At 40.1% G+C, this 17609-nt stretch overlaps 1 protein-coding gene across 1 annotated transcript in view; it reads right to left on the bottom strand.

Moving 5' to 3' along the window:
* Positions 1–6966: 6966 nt before the first annotated feature.
* ERGIC1 (endoplasmic reticulum-golgi intermediate compartment 1) overlaps positions 6967–17609 on the bottom strand; it is a 168600-nt gene continuing 157957 nt past the window's right edge. Inside the window, exon 10 of the mRNA XM_056811581.1 lies at positions 6967–9363. Within this exon, the coding sequence (XP_056667559.1) occupies positions 9256–9363 (108 nt within the window). The 3' untranslated portion in view covers positions 6967–9255. The remainder of the gene's footprint in view (positions 9364–17609) is intronic.

The following is a 17609-nucleotide window of genomic DNA, read 5'->3' as shown; positions in this document are numbered from 1 at the left end:
ATCTTGTAATATTCTCTATCTCTTGCTTGGTCTTAAATTCTATGTTCATCTAATTGACTTATAATTTCCCTCTTTATACTTAAGTCATTTACCCATTTTGAATTTATCTTGGTATAGGGTGTGAGATATTGATCTAAACCTAATTTTCCCCATACTATTTTCCAATTTTCCCAGTAGTTTTTGTCAAATAGTGAGTTCTTATCCCCAAAACCAGGATCTTCCAGTTTATCAAACACTAGATTGCTGAGTCTGTTCTTATTGATTCACCCTTCGATCTCTTAGCCAGTACCAGATTGTTTTGATGATCACTGCTTTATAGTACAGTTTGAAACAGAAGTTTTAGGTAGGACAAGGGCCTATATACATATATAAATCTATCTATCTATATATCTTTTGGGACCACTTTCAAAATACGCCCCCCCCCCATTATGTGAAAAAAGCAATTTTTAAACCTTTTTTTAAAGTTTAAGCCAAGTACTTACTCTCTGTCCTCCTCCTTCAGAAAGCGAAGATTTTACATGTGTTATGGTGCAAAACATCTTTCCATAGTGGTCATTTTGTGAAAGAACTCAAACAAATAAAAGCAAAGAAATGAAATGTAGTATGTCTTGGTCTGGATTCAGTCTCCATCAATTTTTTCTCTGGAGGCAGATGGAGTTTTTCATCATGAATCCTTGAGGATTGTCTTGGATCACTCTATAGCTATGGATAGCTAAGTCATTCACAAATGTTCATATAATATTGCTGTTACTGTGCTCAGTGTTCCCCTGGTTCTGCTCACTTCATTTTGCATCAGTTCATGTAGGTCTTTCTATAGCACAATAGTTTCCCATTACAACCATATACCATAACTTTTCCAGCCATTCCCCAATTGATGGACATTCACATCAGTTTCCAATTCTTAGCCACTTCAAAAAGAGCTGCTATAAATATTTTTATACTAACAGGTTCTGGAAAAGAACCTGTTAAAAAGGGAAACTTTTTAAAAAATCTCTTTGGGATACAAACTTAGTAGTGGTATTTTGGATCCAAGGGTATTGCAGTTTTAAAGCATTTTGGGCATAGTTCCAAATGGTTTTCCAGAATGGTTGGATCAGTTCACAACTACACCAGCAGTGAATTAGTGTTGGGACAACTTTTTAAACCTTTGCTGTTGTTTAGTTATGTGTCTCTCTTTTTTTTCTTTTTTTAAAAACCTTTTCCTTCCATCTTAGAATCAATATTGTATTTTAGTTCCAAGGCAGAAGAGGGGTAAAGGCTAGGCAAACAGTTTGAAGTGACTTGTCTAGGGTCACAAAGCCAGGAAGTATCAGATCAGACTTGAAACTTGGATCTCCTATTTCTAGGCCTGCTTCTCATTTCCCTGAGCCACCTAATTGCCCCCTGGTTTTCTTGACAAAGATACTGCAGAGGCTTGCCATTTCCTTCTCCAGCTTAATTTTACTGATGAGGAAACTGAGGCAAACAAGATTAAATGACTTGCTCAAGGTCACACCGCTAGTAAGAGTCGGAGGCCAGATTTAAATGTAGAAAGATGAGTCTTCCTGAGTCCAAACCCAGTACTTTTGCCACTGTGCTGCCCTCTTTTAAACCTTAAAGAATCATTATAATTGGTGATGGTGGTAGTAGGGGAGATGATAATAATGATAGATGATAAATGAGTTTGCTGAACATAAAATAGAATCCCTTGTGGGGAGAATAGTAGTAGCTTTAAAAACAAAAACTCCACAAAACTTATGTGAGGTGGAGAGTTCTTTATCCTTATTTTAGATGGAGAAATGAGCTCAGAGAGGCAAATAAGCCCACAGTGTTTTGTTTTGTTTTTTTATCAGTGTTGGAGCTGGAATACAAATAAATAAAATACAATACAAAGGATTGCAAAGTATATAAATTATAACAAAATATATCAGAGGAACAAAAAGTTAATAGGCCTCAGGTTAAGTACTCCTGCACTTGATCTTCTATATTTTCTCATCCAGTTTAGCAAGAACTGACTTGAGCTCTTTGAATTTGTTACAGTCAGCAAAAGTAAATTCTTCTTGTATTCTCAGTCCATTTAAGGAGTCTTCCTCACAGAGTACTTAAGTTTATGGAATTGGTGTGGACTTGGATTCTTCTCGGGAATACAGGGAGCTCCATACTGTGAACTTTTCTTTAATTTTCAGTAGGGTTTCTCTCAAATGATTATCAAGGGGCAGAAAAACATGGATAGAGGAAGAGAAGGTGATTGAAGCCATGTTGGCTACAAAGACTTGTAGCACTGGGTAATCCCCCCTATTTTACCATGTTATAATCCTGGCTCTTCTCCTTCCCACCTGAACTACCTTTGAAAAGTCAGATTCTCTTTCTAGGGAGCAGCTAGGTGGTTCAGAGAGCCAGGCCTAGAGATGGGAGGTCCTGGGTTCAAATGTGACCTCAGACACTTCTCAGCTGTGTGACCCTAGGCAAGTCACTTGACCCTCATTGCCTAGCCCTTACCACTCTTCTGCCTTGGAACCAATACCTGGTATTGATTCTAAGACAAAAGGTAAATAAATAACTAAAAAATAAAATAAATATAAATTTAAAAGTCAGATTCTCTGGCCTTGGTTTCCTTCTCTGTAAAATGAAAGGCCTAGATGATGCCTGAGGCCCCTTTGTCTCTAAGTCCTAGAATCCTATATCCCAGATGGAAGTTGACGGCAATTTCAGCATTCTGGCTCTGACCATTTCTCACAATTCTTCTCGGCATCTTGATCTCCTATTTCATAAGGTCTTGTGTTAGAATGAAGAGATGACTTCTACTACTGATAAATTATTAAAGGACAGAAATAGGGGCAATTTCCAGAGGAAGAAATCAAAGTTATTAATAGCCATATTAAAAAATGCTTTAAATAACTAATAATTAGAGAAATGCAAATTAAAACTACTCAGAAATATCACCTCATACCCAGCAGATCAACTCAGATTATAAAAAAGAAAAATGACAAGTGTGGAAGGGATGTGGAAAAATTGGGATGCTAATGTACTGTTGGTGGAGCTGTGAACTAATCTAAACATTCTGGAGAGCAACTTGGAATTATGCTTCCAAAGCTATTAAACTATACATACCTTTTGACCCAGTGATACCACTCCTATGTTTATATCCCAAAGAGATCAAAGGTAGAGGAGAAGGGCCCATATTGTACAGCAGTTCTTTTTGTGGTAGCAAAGAATTGGAAGATAAAGGGATGCTCATCAATTGGGGGATGGTTATACAAATTATGGTATATGAATATGATGAAATATTAAGGTGCCAAAAGAAATGATGAAGGAAATGGTTTAAAAAAACTTTGGAAAGGCTTGTATGAACTGAAGCAAAGTGACAAGAGAACAATTTATAGAATAACAGCAATATAGTAAAGATAATAAACTCTGAAAGACTTAGTAACTGATTAACACATTCCAAAGGACTCAAAATAAAATTTGTTATTCACCTCCAGAAAGAGAATTGATGGATTTGAGAGTGTGTTTTTAAGCATATTTTCTTCCATTTTTCTTTTTCTTTTTTTTTTGGTTACTTTTTCCTTGGAATATAGTTAGTGGAAATGCATTTTGAATGTCTGTTCATATTTGTAATGAGTTTTATTTTTCTTGTTTTCTCAGTGGGTGTAGGATGGGGAAAGGGAAGGGCAGAATTTGGGACTGAAAATATATTGAATTAGAGAGAGAGAGAGAGAGAGAGAGAGAGAGAGAGAGAGAGAGATATGGCTTTCTTTCATCCTAAAGTTCAGAGTTGAGGAATGGTTGCCCACTTTCCAGAACATCAAGTTTGGCTCCACTCCACCTTGAATGTTTATGGCAGAAGGAAAGCAAAGAATGAGGTAGCAGCATGGAACAGTGGGAAGAGTCCAGATTTGAAGACAGAGGACAAGGGTTTAAATGCTGGTCACCCTACTTAGGGTGGCCTTAGAGAAGTTGTTTACTCTTCTTATGGCTCAATTTCCTCATTCTTCTTAAAGTGAAGAGTTGGACTTGATGGCCTCTGAGGTCCCTTCCAGCTTTTAGTCTATGAAGACCATGTTCAGGAAATTTCAATGACTGTTGTCATGACTCCAAAATTAACCCCTTGCTAATGCCTCTCATTTTCCTGAGTTATCAGGTTCCCTAGATCCAAACCTAGCAGTTCCAGGCCCAAATCTAGCTGTTGAGTATATCTCATCCAATCAAGGTGTACTGTGAGCTTGGCACAACAGTCCTTTGCATGTGTACACTCAGGGTGAACCCTGTTGCTATCAATGTTACTATCAAAACCACAGACCAGAACCATGGGTCAACTCAGACCAACCATGCCAGCTCTGAGGAATGAAAAACACCTGCGGGAACCACATCCCAGCCAACACAGCTCTGTCATGGATAGACTTTCAATCACCAAACAAAACTGACTGTCTTCCTCTTTAATATTGGGCAAACCCTAAGAACAGACTCTTTGATATGGGACAAACTCAGTCATGCCACTAAGCAAACTTCACCATTGTTACAGCAACCCCTTCTTTGTCTTGTCGCAGCTATATTTATCAAAGTTTTATCTTGGCCTTTGGGGTTCAACTTGGGTAAGAATTTTTTCCTGGTCAGGCCACGACTTGTCCTTACTCTTCAGAATAAAACTTTAAAGTATCTGATGGGCACTTTGGGTTATTCTCATGTCCCGTTTGAGTGGGTGGTAAACACTGTCAAGGGTACCAAGGTGGAAAAAGCTGACCAGCTGACTCCTGACCCATATATCTCCAAGACCCAAAACAACAACTCAAAAAGAACAGAAAAACAGGGTGAATGGGACTCTTCTGCCAAAGCAATGAGGTAGAAGTGATTAGATGCATTCATGCACAATCTTATCCTCTCAAGTTACCCCCATGCCAATTTCCCTGTCTAGTTCTTCCTGGCTATGTGTAAATCCCTTTAAATAAATGAGTCAATGCACAAGCACTTTTTAAATGTCTATGGCTCAGACATCCTGTACACAGAGATAAAAATGAAACAGTTGCGGTCTTCAGAGACTACATTCTAAAATCCCCCCCACCCCCTTCTGTCTTAGAATCAATATAAAGTATCAGTTCCAAGGGTGATGATGTGGTAAGGGCCAGGGAATTGGGGCTGTGATTTGCCCAGGGTCAAAGAGCTAAGAATTGTCTGAGGTCATATTTGAACCCAGGATCACCCACTATCATATCATTTCTGGCCTTGCTATAGTCCAGAATTCATTCCAAATAATTAGCTGCTTAAATTGATTTGATTTTTGCTTTCTAAATATCATGGTTATAAACATTTTAGTCTAAAAGTATTCCTTTCCCCTTTTTAAAAATCCTGCACACAGATAAAAATGAAACAATTGCAGCCTTCGGAGTCTACATTCTGATCCCCCCCCCCAAAAAAAAAAACCCTACCCTTACTTTCTGTCCTAGGATGGATACTAGGTATCTGTTCCAAGGCAGAAGAGAGGTAAGGACTAGGCAATTGAAGTTAGTGATTTGCTCAGTGTCACACATCTAGGAAGTATCTGAGGTCACATTTGAACCCAGGTCCTCCAGACTCTAGGCCTAGTTCTCTACTGAGCTACCTAGCTGCCCCTCAAAATCCTCTTCTAATAACTCCACCAAAGCCCTATGGTGTAGCATAGAAGGATCTGTACTTTATAGATGCATCCATACATTGTTTTTTCAATGACAGTGCTGCCGGTAAACATTTAAGGAGTGGGGTAAAAGCTTCCTGTAACTTTTAGAGGGAAACCTAGAACACAGTCCCATTCGCAGACAGATGCTTTTACATGACTAGTGTATTTTGTCTTCTTCTCCAGGTCATATTCTTGAAAGTCAAAAAGGGTTAAGTACCTTTTGTGTACCAGATGCCATCAGGTCTATAAAAGTAGAAACCATAAGAATCTTTGCCCTTGAGCATCTTATTTCAGACAGAAAGACAAAAATATCCAGACACAAAATTAGAAAACCGCAGAAGACTGTCTAAACAAGTGGCAGGTTTTCTCGTGACAATTCATAGGATAATAGTTGCAGAGCTAGAAAGAACTTCAGAGGCCAGAATCCAACCTCCTCACTGTACCAATTAGAAAACTGAGGATCAGAGAAGCTATGTAACTTGTCAAGCATCACATTGCTAGTAAGTATACAAGGTGAGATATGAATCAAGATCTTCTTGACTCCAAGTCAAATGCCCTATGCACTATTCCACATTCTTTTTCCTATGGTCTCTTCCAGCTCAGCTGGACCACATCCATTCCTAGTTTTCAAGCCATCTTCCCTCCTCTCTGTACCATTGCTTGAACCATAGCCCATATGCTTGGGACAGATCTCTCGTTTGTCTATTAAAATCTCTTTCTTTTTTTCAAGGCTCTGTTGAGATATGTCTTTTACCTGAAGCCCTCCCAATGCTTCACCAGCTGTCAGAGTGGAAAGGCTCACTTTTTTCAACTTCTCTGGGCACTGTGCCTCTATTTTTTCTTTCTTCCTTTCTTTCCTTATTGTGTCTTAGTAACTACTCTGAGACAGAAAGGCAAGTGGCTAGGCAAACAGTTAAGTGACTTGCCCAGGGTCATATAGCTAGTTAATGTCTGAGGCCAGATTTGAGCCCAGGTCCTCCTAACTCCAGGTCTGGCACTCTATCCTATGTACCACCTAGCTGCTCCTATCCCATTCTTTCTTGTATAGTGTTTGTGTACATGTATGCTCCCCATTAGACTACAAGCCTTTTGAGGTATCAACTGATTCCTTTTCTCTTCATAATGCCTTAGCACTTAGCAGCTTGCATGTGCTTGTTATCAGCATTGCTTTTAAGTGCTATAGGGATTCAGAGATGGTAAGAGATTTTTCCTATTACAAATTCAAAATAATCTTTATATCTATAACTTCTCTTTGTTACAAATGCTGGGAATTTAACCCCACCTAGAATCCCAGCCATAAACCCATAAGTTGAGGTTTAAGGAAACACACTGGACCATTTCTGAAAATCACAGCTTTTTAATCTGCTTAAACCCAATGGTCAGAAGAAACAAGGGGGGTAAAGTTTCTCCCTTAAGAATTTTGTTAAGAAAACAGGTCATTGGTATCCTTTCATTGGGAAATGAAGTCCCGTGCCCACCCTCCACCTCCACAATGGAAAAATTCCATAAAAGTAAAACTTGCATACATATGCATGCCTCTCTCTCTCTCTCTCTCTCTCTCTCTCTCTTTCTCTCTCTCTCACACACACACACACACACACACACACTCACTCACCACTCCCCCCCAAACCCCTCATGCCCCCATATACAAGGGATCATTTCCATTTCTGAATTTTGTAAATGGAAAAAAAAGTATAAAAATCCATCCAGACATTGAGATATAAGAAGTGACAAATCCAGTTACACTTACATTATCAATTAATGCATAAGAAAAAAAAAAAGAAAGGAGAAAGCTTTTCTAGTTGGCACTAGGGACTTAAAATAATAAATGGAAAAGGCCTTGTTAAAAAATAAATCTAACCAGACATTATCCTGAATTACCAAAGTACGCAAAGAATTCTTGGTGTGCATGGAAAATGGAGGGGTGGTGCTCTCTCTGGGATCAACACAGAATATTTGAAATTCCCTTCACTGAATCCCTCCCTGGCCTGGCTCCCTCACACTTCCCAGTTCTGATCTAAAAGAAGACTCTTCTGATGAAAGGGAGTATGAACAGCAGTGGCAAGCAGCAACAGCAACAACTCTGAATTAAGTGGAAAGAAATCAGAGCTGCCGCTACCATACCAGCTGCATGCCTGGCTGTCTTGGGCTAGTCTTAGAGGCTGGTGGGGCTGGTGAAAGAAACTGCAGAGCAAGTGTCTGATAAGGAGGGCAGGGAGGAGCTGCTCTCCCAGGCCAGGATATTCCCTTTTCCCTTTGTCACTGGCTGGCGGTTGGGGGGAAAACCAGCCAACCCAAAATAAAACCAGGAAAAAGTAAACAAAAACACCTCGAAGGAGGGTGTCTCCAAGGGAAAATGCTATGGGACTCTACTTTCCCATGAGCAATCATTGTTGCCCCAGAGATGTCACATAGAACTGGCATTGGTGGGGGGAAAGTATGCCATTGGGAATGATGCTCACTGTTACTCTCTGGCTCTGAGCAAAACCAACTGGGCCTACATAGAAAATATGATCATATGGTGGAAATTGCACTGGATTTAGAGGAGAAAGGACTGATTTTCAGTTCCTCCTCTAGTTTATTCCCTGTATGCCTTGGACATGTTATTTCCCATTGCCAGGCCTCAGTTTCTTCCTCTGTAAAATGAGAGAGGTTAATGTAGGTGGTCCCTAAAGCTTCTTCCAGATGAAAACCCCATGATATGCCCAGCCACTCATCACCACTTTGTCATCACAAAGGTGATGAAGAAATATGAGGTGGGTTCAGAAACTAGGCTGTTTCCTTAGCTAAGAAGTGTCCTTTGGTCAGGACTGAGGCACATTGGTGGGAAAGGTTAAGATAGGAAAACTCATTTTGTGGCTGTTGGTTATGCTGTACCAATTGTGAGCAGATATCAGTCTCTTGGGCACTGTGGTTCCTGGCAGCCCATTTTAAAAAGGGAGAGAGAGAAACAGGGATACAATGCAATGAGCTCAACTGGTACCTTAATGTAGTTCAGCCAAGTGCACATCCACCAAGTGCGATGTTAGAGACAGAATGGGGAGAAGAGGCCTGACAGCATAAGCCACAGGGTATACCTGGCCAAGAAATCGAAAACTTTCTCTCTCCAAAAGGGCTTTCCTTTCCTACACTTACTTCAGATTGATGTCCAGGAAAAGTGAGCCATGTCATTGTTATAAGGACACGGAGAATTTGTCAATTCCCATCTCTCTTGCTATTTCCCACTGAGGCTCTGCGGGCTATTGGAACCCAAGTTATAACAATCCTGGAGCCTTCCTGATTGTTTTTAAGAGAACGAGTTCTTCCCCTCTGAACCCCACCCCACTTCCCTTCCCCAGGGCAGGGAGCACCATAATTCTTGGCACTGGCAGTGGACGTTCTTCCTAATAATACTTCATGTGGTCTTTTAAAAAACAAAAGAATCTCAAATGTGTGACCTGGAATTCCCCCGTGATGGGAGTATGGCGTGGGAAGAAAAACCCTGGTGTAACAACTACCCACACTGTGACTTCAACCAACGAAACGGAATATCAATTCTGATTGACAGAGGAAAAAAAAATCATTAGAATGATAGGTCTGGGGTCCTGCATTGATGTCCTTGGCAAAGTGAGTTGGGAGTCAATGAGCTACTGCATCTTCCCGAGCTGAATCTTCTTCCAGGCCTCAGAGGCTGTGAAAATGCAGGAGTCCAGGATTCCAGCCACTGTGAATGTGCCTCCAATGATGGCACAGATCTGAAAAAAGAGACATACGGGTGTTAGAACTGGGAAAGGCCCTTAGAAAGCATCTGGCCCAAGTCTAAGCTTCTTTACTGTTTAGGTGAGAAATGAGACTTAGTAAATGGTAGGCAAGTCACCCAGTCTGAGCCTAGTCCTTACTGCTCTTCAGCCTTACAATCAGTACTAAGTATCAATTCTAAGACAGAAAGTAAGGGTTGGGGGGGGGGGGGGGGGCAGTGGTGGTGGAAAAAAAGGCCCAGAGAAAAGCCAGAGTATCAGAGATGTAGAACTGGAAGAACCTTGTAGACCATCCTATCTAACTTTCTCATTTTCTAGTTGGGAAAACTGAGGCTCAGGGAGGATAGTCTACATTTCCAAATTCACACAGGTAATAAAAGTGGCACAGCTGGGATTTTAATCCAAGTCATCTGAGTCCAAATACAAAGCTCTTTCTGTTATACTAAGTGCTGATATGATGTAATTTGTCTGAGCCACGCAGGTGATAATGGAAGAAGGATTTGATTTTGGGACTTCTGAGTCCCAGTGCTCACTCTTTCTTTTCTTTTTTCATTTCTTTCCTTCTTTCCTTCCTTCTTTCCTTCCCCCCCTCTCCCGTCCCATTTTCCTTAACTTATATCTTTTCCCAATACCATGTGTTTATGAGCCTTCAAACACCATGATTTCTAAAGAACAACATCTTCAGGATGACTCAGAGGGCAATGGAGAAATGTGTGATGAACATAAGGAGGCTGCAGTATATCTCAAATGAGTGTCTATAGCTGTGAGGCAGTATAAGGCTATATATCATTGAGGAGATGTATGAGAGGTAAAGAAGGAGGACCACTCATGTAGCAAGAGTAACAGCATTGAAGGATAGCCGGAGTACTGCTGCCCATTATGAAATGCAGAGAGGGCTACAGCACAGAGTTTAAAAAACAAACAAACAAGAACCTTCCCTCTTAGAATCAATACTATGTATTGTAAGAGCTAAGCAATGAGGGTTAAATGACTTGCCCAGGGTCACACAGATAAGAAGTGTCTAGGGCCACATTTGAACCCAGGACCTCTCTCTCCAGTGAATGTTTTTTTATTAAATAATTTTGGTTAGAAGTGATCACGAAAGAATCAGGCCATTTCCTTAAGAACTCAAAGTCAGCTTTCTCCTTCCAGTAATGGTATTGCCTGGAAGCACTTAGCAAATAGGGTGTACCCAAGGTGATATGTTTCAGCGGAAACTGATAGCACCTGTGTGAAGCAGAAACCCCTAAGGTACAATTAACAGAAGTTTTTCCCATAAAAAAAGTTGTTCTACCCTTTAGACCTGCACTTCAATCTCTTCATCCCAAATCCCAGATCCCTTCCAAATACATGGTGGCTCAGCACTGTGGGGTCCCCTGGCCTCTCAAAGCCCATGTATCTTTGGGAAATTTGGTCTTTGGTCAAGGAAACAATGAGATTTTGACCACATCAAGGAAGTCCTTCACTTACTGGCTTGTACTCCAACATTAGCACAGGGTGGTTCCATTCAATGACTGTGAGAAGAAGCCTACAAAGCAGTATACTAGACAACTATGGCTTAAATCTATGAAAGGATAACTGGTAAGAATGCCAGGAGAACATGTATGGTACACAGAAGTTATAGAACAAAACATTAATGTGTTCTTGACATGACCAGCCTTCCCTTTTCCTCCCAGGTCATACACTGTCTGATGACAATAGGATATCCGTCCTGCCCACAGCTGCTAACTGGTAAGGCTCTGTTGTCTATTCACACCCATCATAGGCCTATCCGCTGCCCTTTGAATGCCACGTAGATGACCTGCTGCTCCACAGAGACACACACAGTCTAGAGACATCTAGAGGAAAGCCCTCAAAACTCTGGGGAGAACAAGCTGTGAAGAGTTTAAGGGACGCTGTAGATAGGAGCCTCCCATGGTGGGCAGGCATGGACAGTTTGGGAAAATCATGAGAAGGAGGTCAGGCAGCAAGGGAATCACAGGATACTAAAGCAATATTGATTCAGGCTCCTATGCCATTTCTTTCATACTTCAACAGACCTAAGATCTCATCCATGTAGGCATTTTCTATACTGGTATAGGACAGAGCCTGTCCATGCCTTCCTGTCCTGAGTAATCCTTGTCTACATTCTCCTATTTTTTTCCATAAAGGATGCATGCCATATGCTAGAGGTCTTTGTTTAGGCCAGGTGTTCTGAATTTGCTGGACCCCTTTGGTCATCTGGTGAATGAAAATTTTAAATGTATAAAATACAACACATAAGATAAAAAAGGAAACCAATCCTATTGAAATACAGGTACCAAAATACTGGGGGAAAAAAGCCAACACAAGTTCATGGTTATGAATGTTCAGAATCTTTGCTTAGGGATAACTAGGTGGCTCAGTGGAAAGAGAGCCAGGTCTAGAGATGGGAAGCCCTAGGTTCAAATCTGGCCTCAGTCACTTCCCAGCTGTGTGACCCTGGGCAAGTCACTTAACCTCCATTGCCCAGCCCTTGGAACCAAGACATAGTATTGATTCTAAGGTGGAAAGTAAGGGTTTAAAAAAAAGGAGGGGGGAGACTGACTTGTACAAAAATATTTATAGCTGTTCTTTTTGTGGTGGCAAAGAATTGGAAATTGAAGGGATGTCCCTCAATTGGGGAATGGCTGAACAAAATGTGGCACATGTTTGTGATGGAATACTATTATGGTATAAGAAATGATAAGCAGGATGATTTCGGAAAAAAGCTGGAAAGACCTACATGAACTGATAGCAGAGCAAAATAAACAGAACCAGGAGAACATTGTACACAATAACAACAATACTGGATGATGATTATCTGTGAAAATGTGGCTACTCTCAGCAATGCAATGATCTGGGGCAATTCTAAAGGACAGGGAATGCTCTCCACCTCCAGAGAAAGAATTGTTGTATTTGTCTTTCATATCAGTGTATTTATGGTTTTATTTGGGGGTTTTGGTTATGTATGACTTTGTTCTTACAATAATGACCAATATGGAAGTGTGTTTTGCTTGACAATAAAAACAAAACTAAAAAAAAAAGGAAATATGCATATTGGTAGGGAGGAAGATCTTGGGATCATTGAAAGCATAACATAATTTCTCAAATACCATCCAGGCTGCTCTCTTCCTCCAATTTAGTTCTTGCCCCAACTCATTTTGCATGTCTAGTGCCTGTCCCAAGTAAACATATTTATGTACTAACTCAATGAATCAGTTAACCAGATATGTGTTTTTGTCTAGACAGAATTTAATTTTTATTCATTTAGATTTTTCCTACATCCAAACTCCAAAGAGACAGTTCTACTCATGGACCTCATTGAGAGGTCCTCTGATGTTCTAATGATGCAATCAGCATACTATCAAAACTCAAAACTTTTTTTCTTGTCTCCAATCAGCACAATGCCATCTGCAATCAGGAGCATATGGGGGACTCATTATCTATAAAGAATTTCCATCTGAACCCTGCAAATGAAATCCTCTATAACAGTGAAGAATATCTTTGACAAGCATATGTTCCCCTGTGTGCCCCCCCCCATATTTAAGTTTACAAAGTTTTTCCCTGATATAAACCTCTGAAGTGGACAGTAGAATTATAAACATTCCATATTACATATGAGAAAAATGAGGCTCAGAGTTAAGTGATTAGTCCATGGTTATATGGTGATTAAGCAGCTGAGCTTGGATGTAAATAGACATCTTTCTACTCTAAGTTCTGTGCATTTTCCAATTAACATGTTTCTGTTTTTAAAAGGTTCTTTTTTTTTTTTCAATTTCTCAGAAGATTGGGATAAACCAGTGAAAAAGAACATCTTCCCAACACACACAATTGGGAGAAAGATCAAAGACTTGACCAAGAATGCTATTGAATTGATGGTTTGTGAGCATGTAGAAATGAAAATAGTGAGATATGTAGGTGGCTCAATAGATAAAAAGTCAGTCCTGGAGTCTGGAGGACCTGGGTTCAAATCTGATCTCAGATACTTCCTAGCTGTGTGAGCTTGAGCAAGTCACTTAATCCCAATTGTCTAGCTTTTAGAGCTCTTCTGCCTTGGAAGCGATACTCGGTATCAATTCTAAGAAAGAAAGGAAGGGTTAAAAAATTTTTTTTATAAGAAAAGAAAATAGTACTCACTCAGAACCAGAATATCTCCAATCAATCAAATGACAAATTAACCTCATTTTCTTTTTTGCAAGGGCTGTTTAGCTGATTGAAAAAGGATGCTATAAACTTGTCATAGCTATAAAAAGGGTGTTAGAAAAGCATTTAGCAGTCTCCCATGGAATTTTGTGAACAAGATGGAGAGATATGGGCTAAAATGATAGTGCAGTTAGGAAGATTTAGAATTGGCTGAACAATCAGACCCAAAGTATAGCCATTAAAAGTCAAAGTCAGCTTGGAGGGAGGACTTTAAGGGAGACCCTAAGTGTGTCTCAGGCCCTCTGCTATTTGACATTGTTATCCAATGATATGGATCAAGGTGTAAATAGCATAGCATAAGTAGAAAGTTTGCAGATAATATGCTGGATGATAGAGGCAAGATACAAAAAGATCTTGGTATAGGGGCTGCTAAGTGGCTTAGCAGATTGAGAGTCAGGCCTGGAGACCAGAGGTTCTGGGTTCAAATTTGACCTAAGACACTTCCTAACTGTGTGACCCCAGGCAAGTCACTTAACCCCCCTTGCCTAGCCTTTATCCCTCTTTTGTCTTGGAAACAATACAAAAAGTAAATATTAAAAAAAAATCTTGGTATAGTCATAGGCCAATCTAATAGAATGATTTTTTTTCTTAAGCCCTTACCTTCTGTTTTGCTTAATCCTACAGAGGAGAGAAGTAGGAGTGCTGGGGTTGCAGAGAACCAGATTAAGGCTTGAGGAGAGGGAAAAAAAAAACAGAATAGGCTACTCTGACAAGTAGTGAGTTCTCCATCACTAGGAGTCTTCAAGTAAAATCAGAACATTTACTGAGGATATTGTGGAAGGGTTCTGGCTCAAATTAAATGAGATGAGATTCTGAGCTTTAGCTTCCTGGCAATTTTTGTCTGACTTTTGTCCTTAGAGAATAGCAAATGTTTTATCTAGTTAGCACAGCAGAACTAAGATTTACAAAACAAAACAAAGTCTTACCTTTCATCTTAGAATTTTAAGACAGAAGAGTGGCAAGGGCTGGACGATTGGGGTTATGTGACTTGGCTAGGGTCACACAGCTAGGAAGTGTCTATGGCCAGCAGAAATAGGACAAATGGAAAATGGTAGTCTCTTTGACACTCAGGACTTTCTCCACTATGCTACAATCAATTTCTTTCCTTGGTAGTTCACTCTGCTTCTGCTGCCCCTACCTCTGATTGTTCTTTTCCTCTGAGAATCTTCATTTTAAGGAACATATCCAGACCAGTTATATCTCCATTGCTCTCCAAGATATACTTCTGACTATCTGGATTTTTTTTCTACTAAACCCCTATGTAGGTACATCCTCCCTCCACTCAATCCTATACCCTGCTCCTCCTGCTTTCTAGCTGTTTCCCCCCCCCATTTTTTTTTAGAAAAACCTTATCTTTTGTCTTAGAATCAATACTAAGTATTGGTTCCAAAGTAAAAGGATTGATCAGAGATAGGAAATTGGGGTTAAATGACTTACTCAGAGTCACACTGCTAGGAAGTATCTGAAGCAAGATTTATTAGCTATCCTTTTTTTGTGTTGTTTCTTCCACTAGAATGTAAGCTCCTTGAGGTCAAAGATTGTCTTTTTTGCTTGAACTTGTATGAACTGTGAATAGTCAAGTTCTTGGCACACCATAAGTTCTTCAAAAATGCTTTCTGATAATGGCAGGAACACAGAAGGGGAAAAGTGGGGTCGATTCTGTAGTTCCCTTGAGAACTCTCAGCCACGTAACTTACCACCTCCTGTGGAAGATGAGCAATCCAAATCTGACCAAGAATAAACAATAGTGGGCAGACCTTGGGGCAATCTTAATGGAAACACTGGTGCCAAGGAAGAAAGATTAAAAAAAAAAGACCAAGTGAAGGGAATAGGAAAATGTATACTCGATTGGAGTTTATTTATAAAAATGGTATTTCCATGAGATGAGCTCAGTGAATCTGGACTTCACAGAGGGGCTTTAAGTGGCACAGCTGGCATTCCAGAAACAATAATCCAAGAAACCAGAGCAGCCACTCAGGGGGTGGTGGGGGAAGATTGATTTTTTTTCTTTAAGCAGGCAGGGCCTCTCCCCTCTAGTCTGTCTCTCTGCCACACCCCAGAGCATGATGCAGGGGTACTTTTCAGGGGAGATGACGGCAGGGGAGCTGGTTTATTTCAGTCGACTAGATCAGATGACAGGAGATTTTACACCACAAAATGCTTTTAATGCTTGCATCAGAGGATAGGAAAATTTGACTTAAGTGCAGCGATGCAAAAAACACACACACATCTATATTCATCTGCACACAATTTTGAACCACTGAGTGCTTATGACTCACACACACCTGGCACTTGCTTTGATCCCTCCTCCCAGCCTTCATGCATAGTTCAATTTGCTCAGAGCAGAAAGGAGCCAACATATGCATTTGTTTCTGGATAAGAGACACAAACGACTCTGTTCAACAAAAACAATAATGATTTGCTGTCTCTCATAAAGGAAGATGCTACAAATGATCCACATCCAACAGTGAATGCATTTTCAGTAATGGGGATGGAGATGGAGATGGGGATGGGTTTGCACCAGTTATATCAGTGCAAATGATTAGTTATTTACTTGGTCCTGGGTGTAGAAGAGGTAGAAATTCAAGAGTTTGAACTATAGGAGCTATGGAAGAAGCACAGAGGCCCAGTAGCCACATGCTGATTTCTGTTTCCCCAAAACTAACTCAGATGTGACCTCAAGCTCCAACTCTACTGTTGGGATCAGGGCTGCCATTTTGGTTTTAACTCTCCCTCTCTCACTTACAGTTTTAAGGGACAAGATAATGTCTTCCATTGCTGATATTCTTTTAAGAATATAAGCTCTCAGAGAACAGGATCTACGGTAATCTACAGATAATCTCTTTGCTACAGTGCTTGGTGGACCACCCTGAAGTGTGGATGACAGAGGACATCTGTTCAGAAGTATTGCCCTCCCCAACCAAATGGTCAATGGCACTGTAAGGCAGAGGTCCTTTCTGTCCGGGAACTCCTGCTTCCTCATCCCCTTCATTTAAAACTTTACTCTTTTTTTTGATCCAAGCAGTCACTTCAGATTTCTGAAGTGTATGTGACAAATAAAATTAAAGGACACCAAAAAATAAGAGTAATGAATAAGTTGTAAAACATTTTATATGATGAAATTTATAAATTCAAATATAAATAGCTTTGTTGCATGCTTAATATGTTTTGTTGGTGGTTAACAATTTATATGATATTCATTAAAAAGATAAAAAAGAAAAAAGAAAGTATGTGGGGAAAGAGAACAATCAGGTTGCTGCTGAAGTCGATGACAGGGAAACATATAGAGAACTAGATGCCAGTACAGAGGGAAGGAAGGAAATAAGGTATGAGCTACAGGGAAAAGGAGGAAACAGGAGAGACAAAGCTGGATGACAAAATGCTAAGGAATAATACTGTCTACTCCCAACTATCAATTCCCCCAAAGACCATAATATTGAGAAATCTTGTTAGAGATCTAGGTGGACAATGAGATTATTTCTGTTTTAACAATATATTTGCCTTTTTTTTGTTTGTTTGTTAAATCCTTCTTTCTATTTTAGAATCAATACTCTGTATTGGTTCTAAGGCAGAAGAGCAGTAAAGGCAAGGCAATTGGGGTTAAGTGACTTGCCCAGGGTTACAAAACTAGGAAGTATCTGAGGCCAGATTTGAACCTAGGACTTCCCAGTATATATTTTCCAGCTAGATTCACACTCCCAAAACCAGATCAGAATTTGTCCAGGGATGGGCAGAAAGGAAGAATGGAAAGACTTGGGATTGGTAAAACAGGGAGTTAGGAGCAGTGGAGGAAGGGTCCCTGCTTGCCCATTTATCACTCTGCAAGGTCATTCAGTCCTATTCCTCCCCCACCATTCAGAGCTTAAGAAATAAAAATAAGAAGCAAATGAAATCTTCTCTAAATTAAGTCTTGAAAAAACAAGCTAATGTCATTTCAGCGGAAGTAACTGATATTCTCATTTTGTTCTCACAAAACTTCTTTCTTCCAGAAGGTTCCCAGCCTTCACCACATTTTACTGCTACAAACAAGAACAACTCAA

The sequence above is a fragment of the Monodelphis domestica genome, chromosome 1 (assembly GCF_027887165.1).
Source record: "Monodelphis domestica isolate mMonDom1 chromosome 1, mMonDom1.pri, whole genome shotgun sequence".
NCBI lineage: Eukaryota > Metazoa > Chordata > Mammalia > Didelphimorphia > Didelphidae > Monodelphis > Monodelphis domestica.
This window is presented reverse-complemented; position numbering and strand designations above follow the sequence as displayed.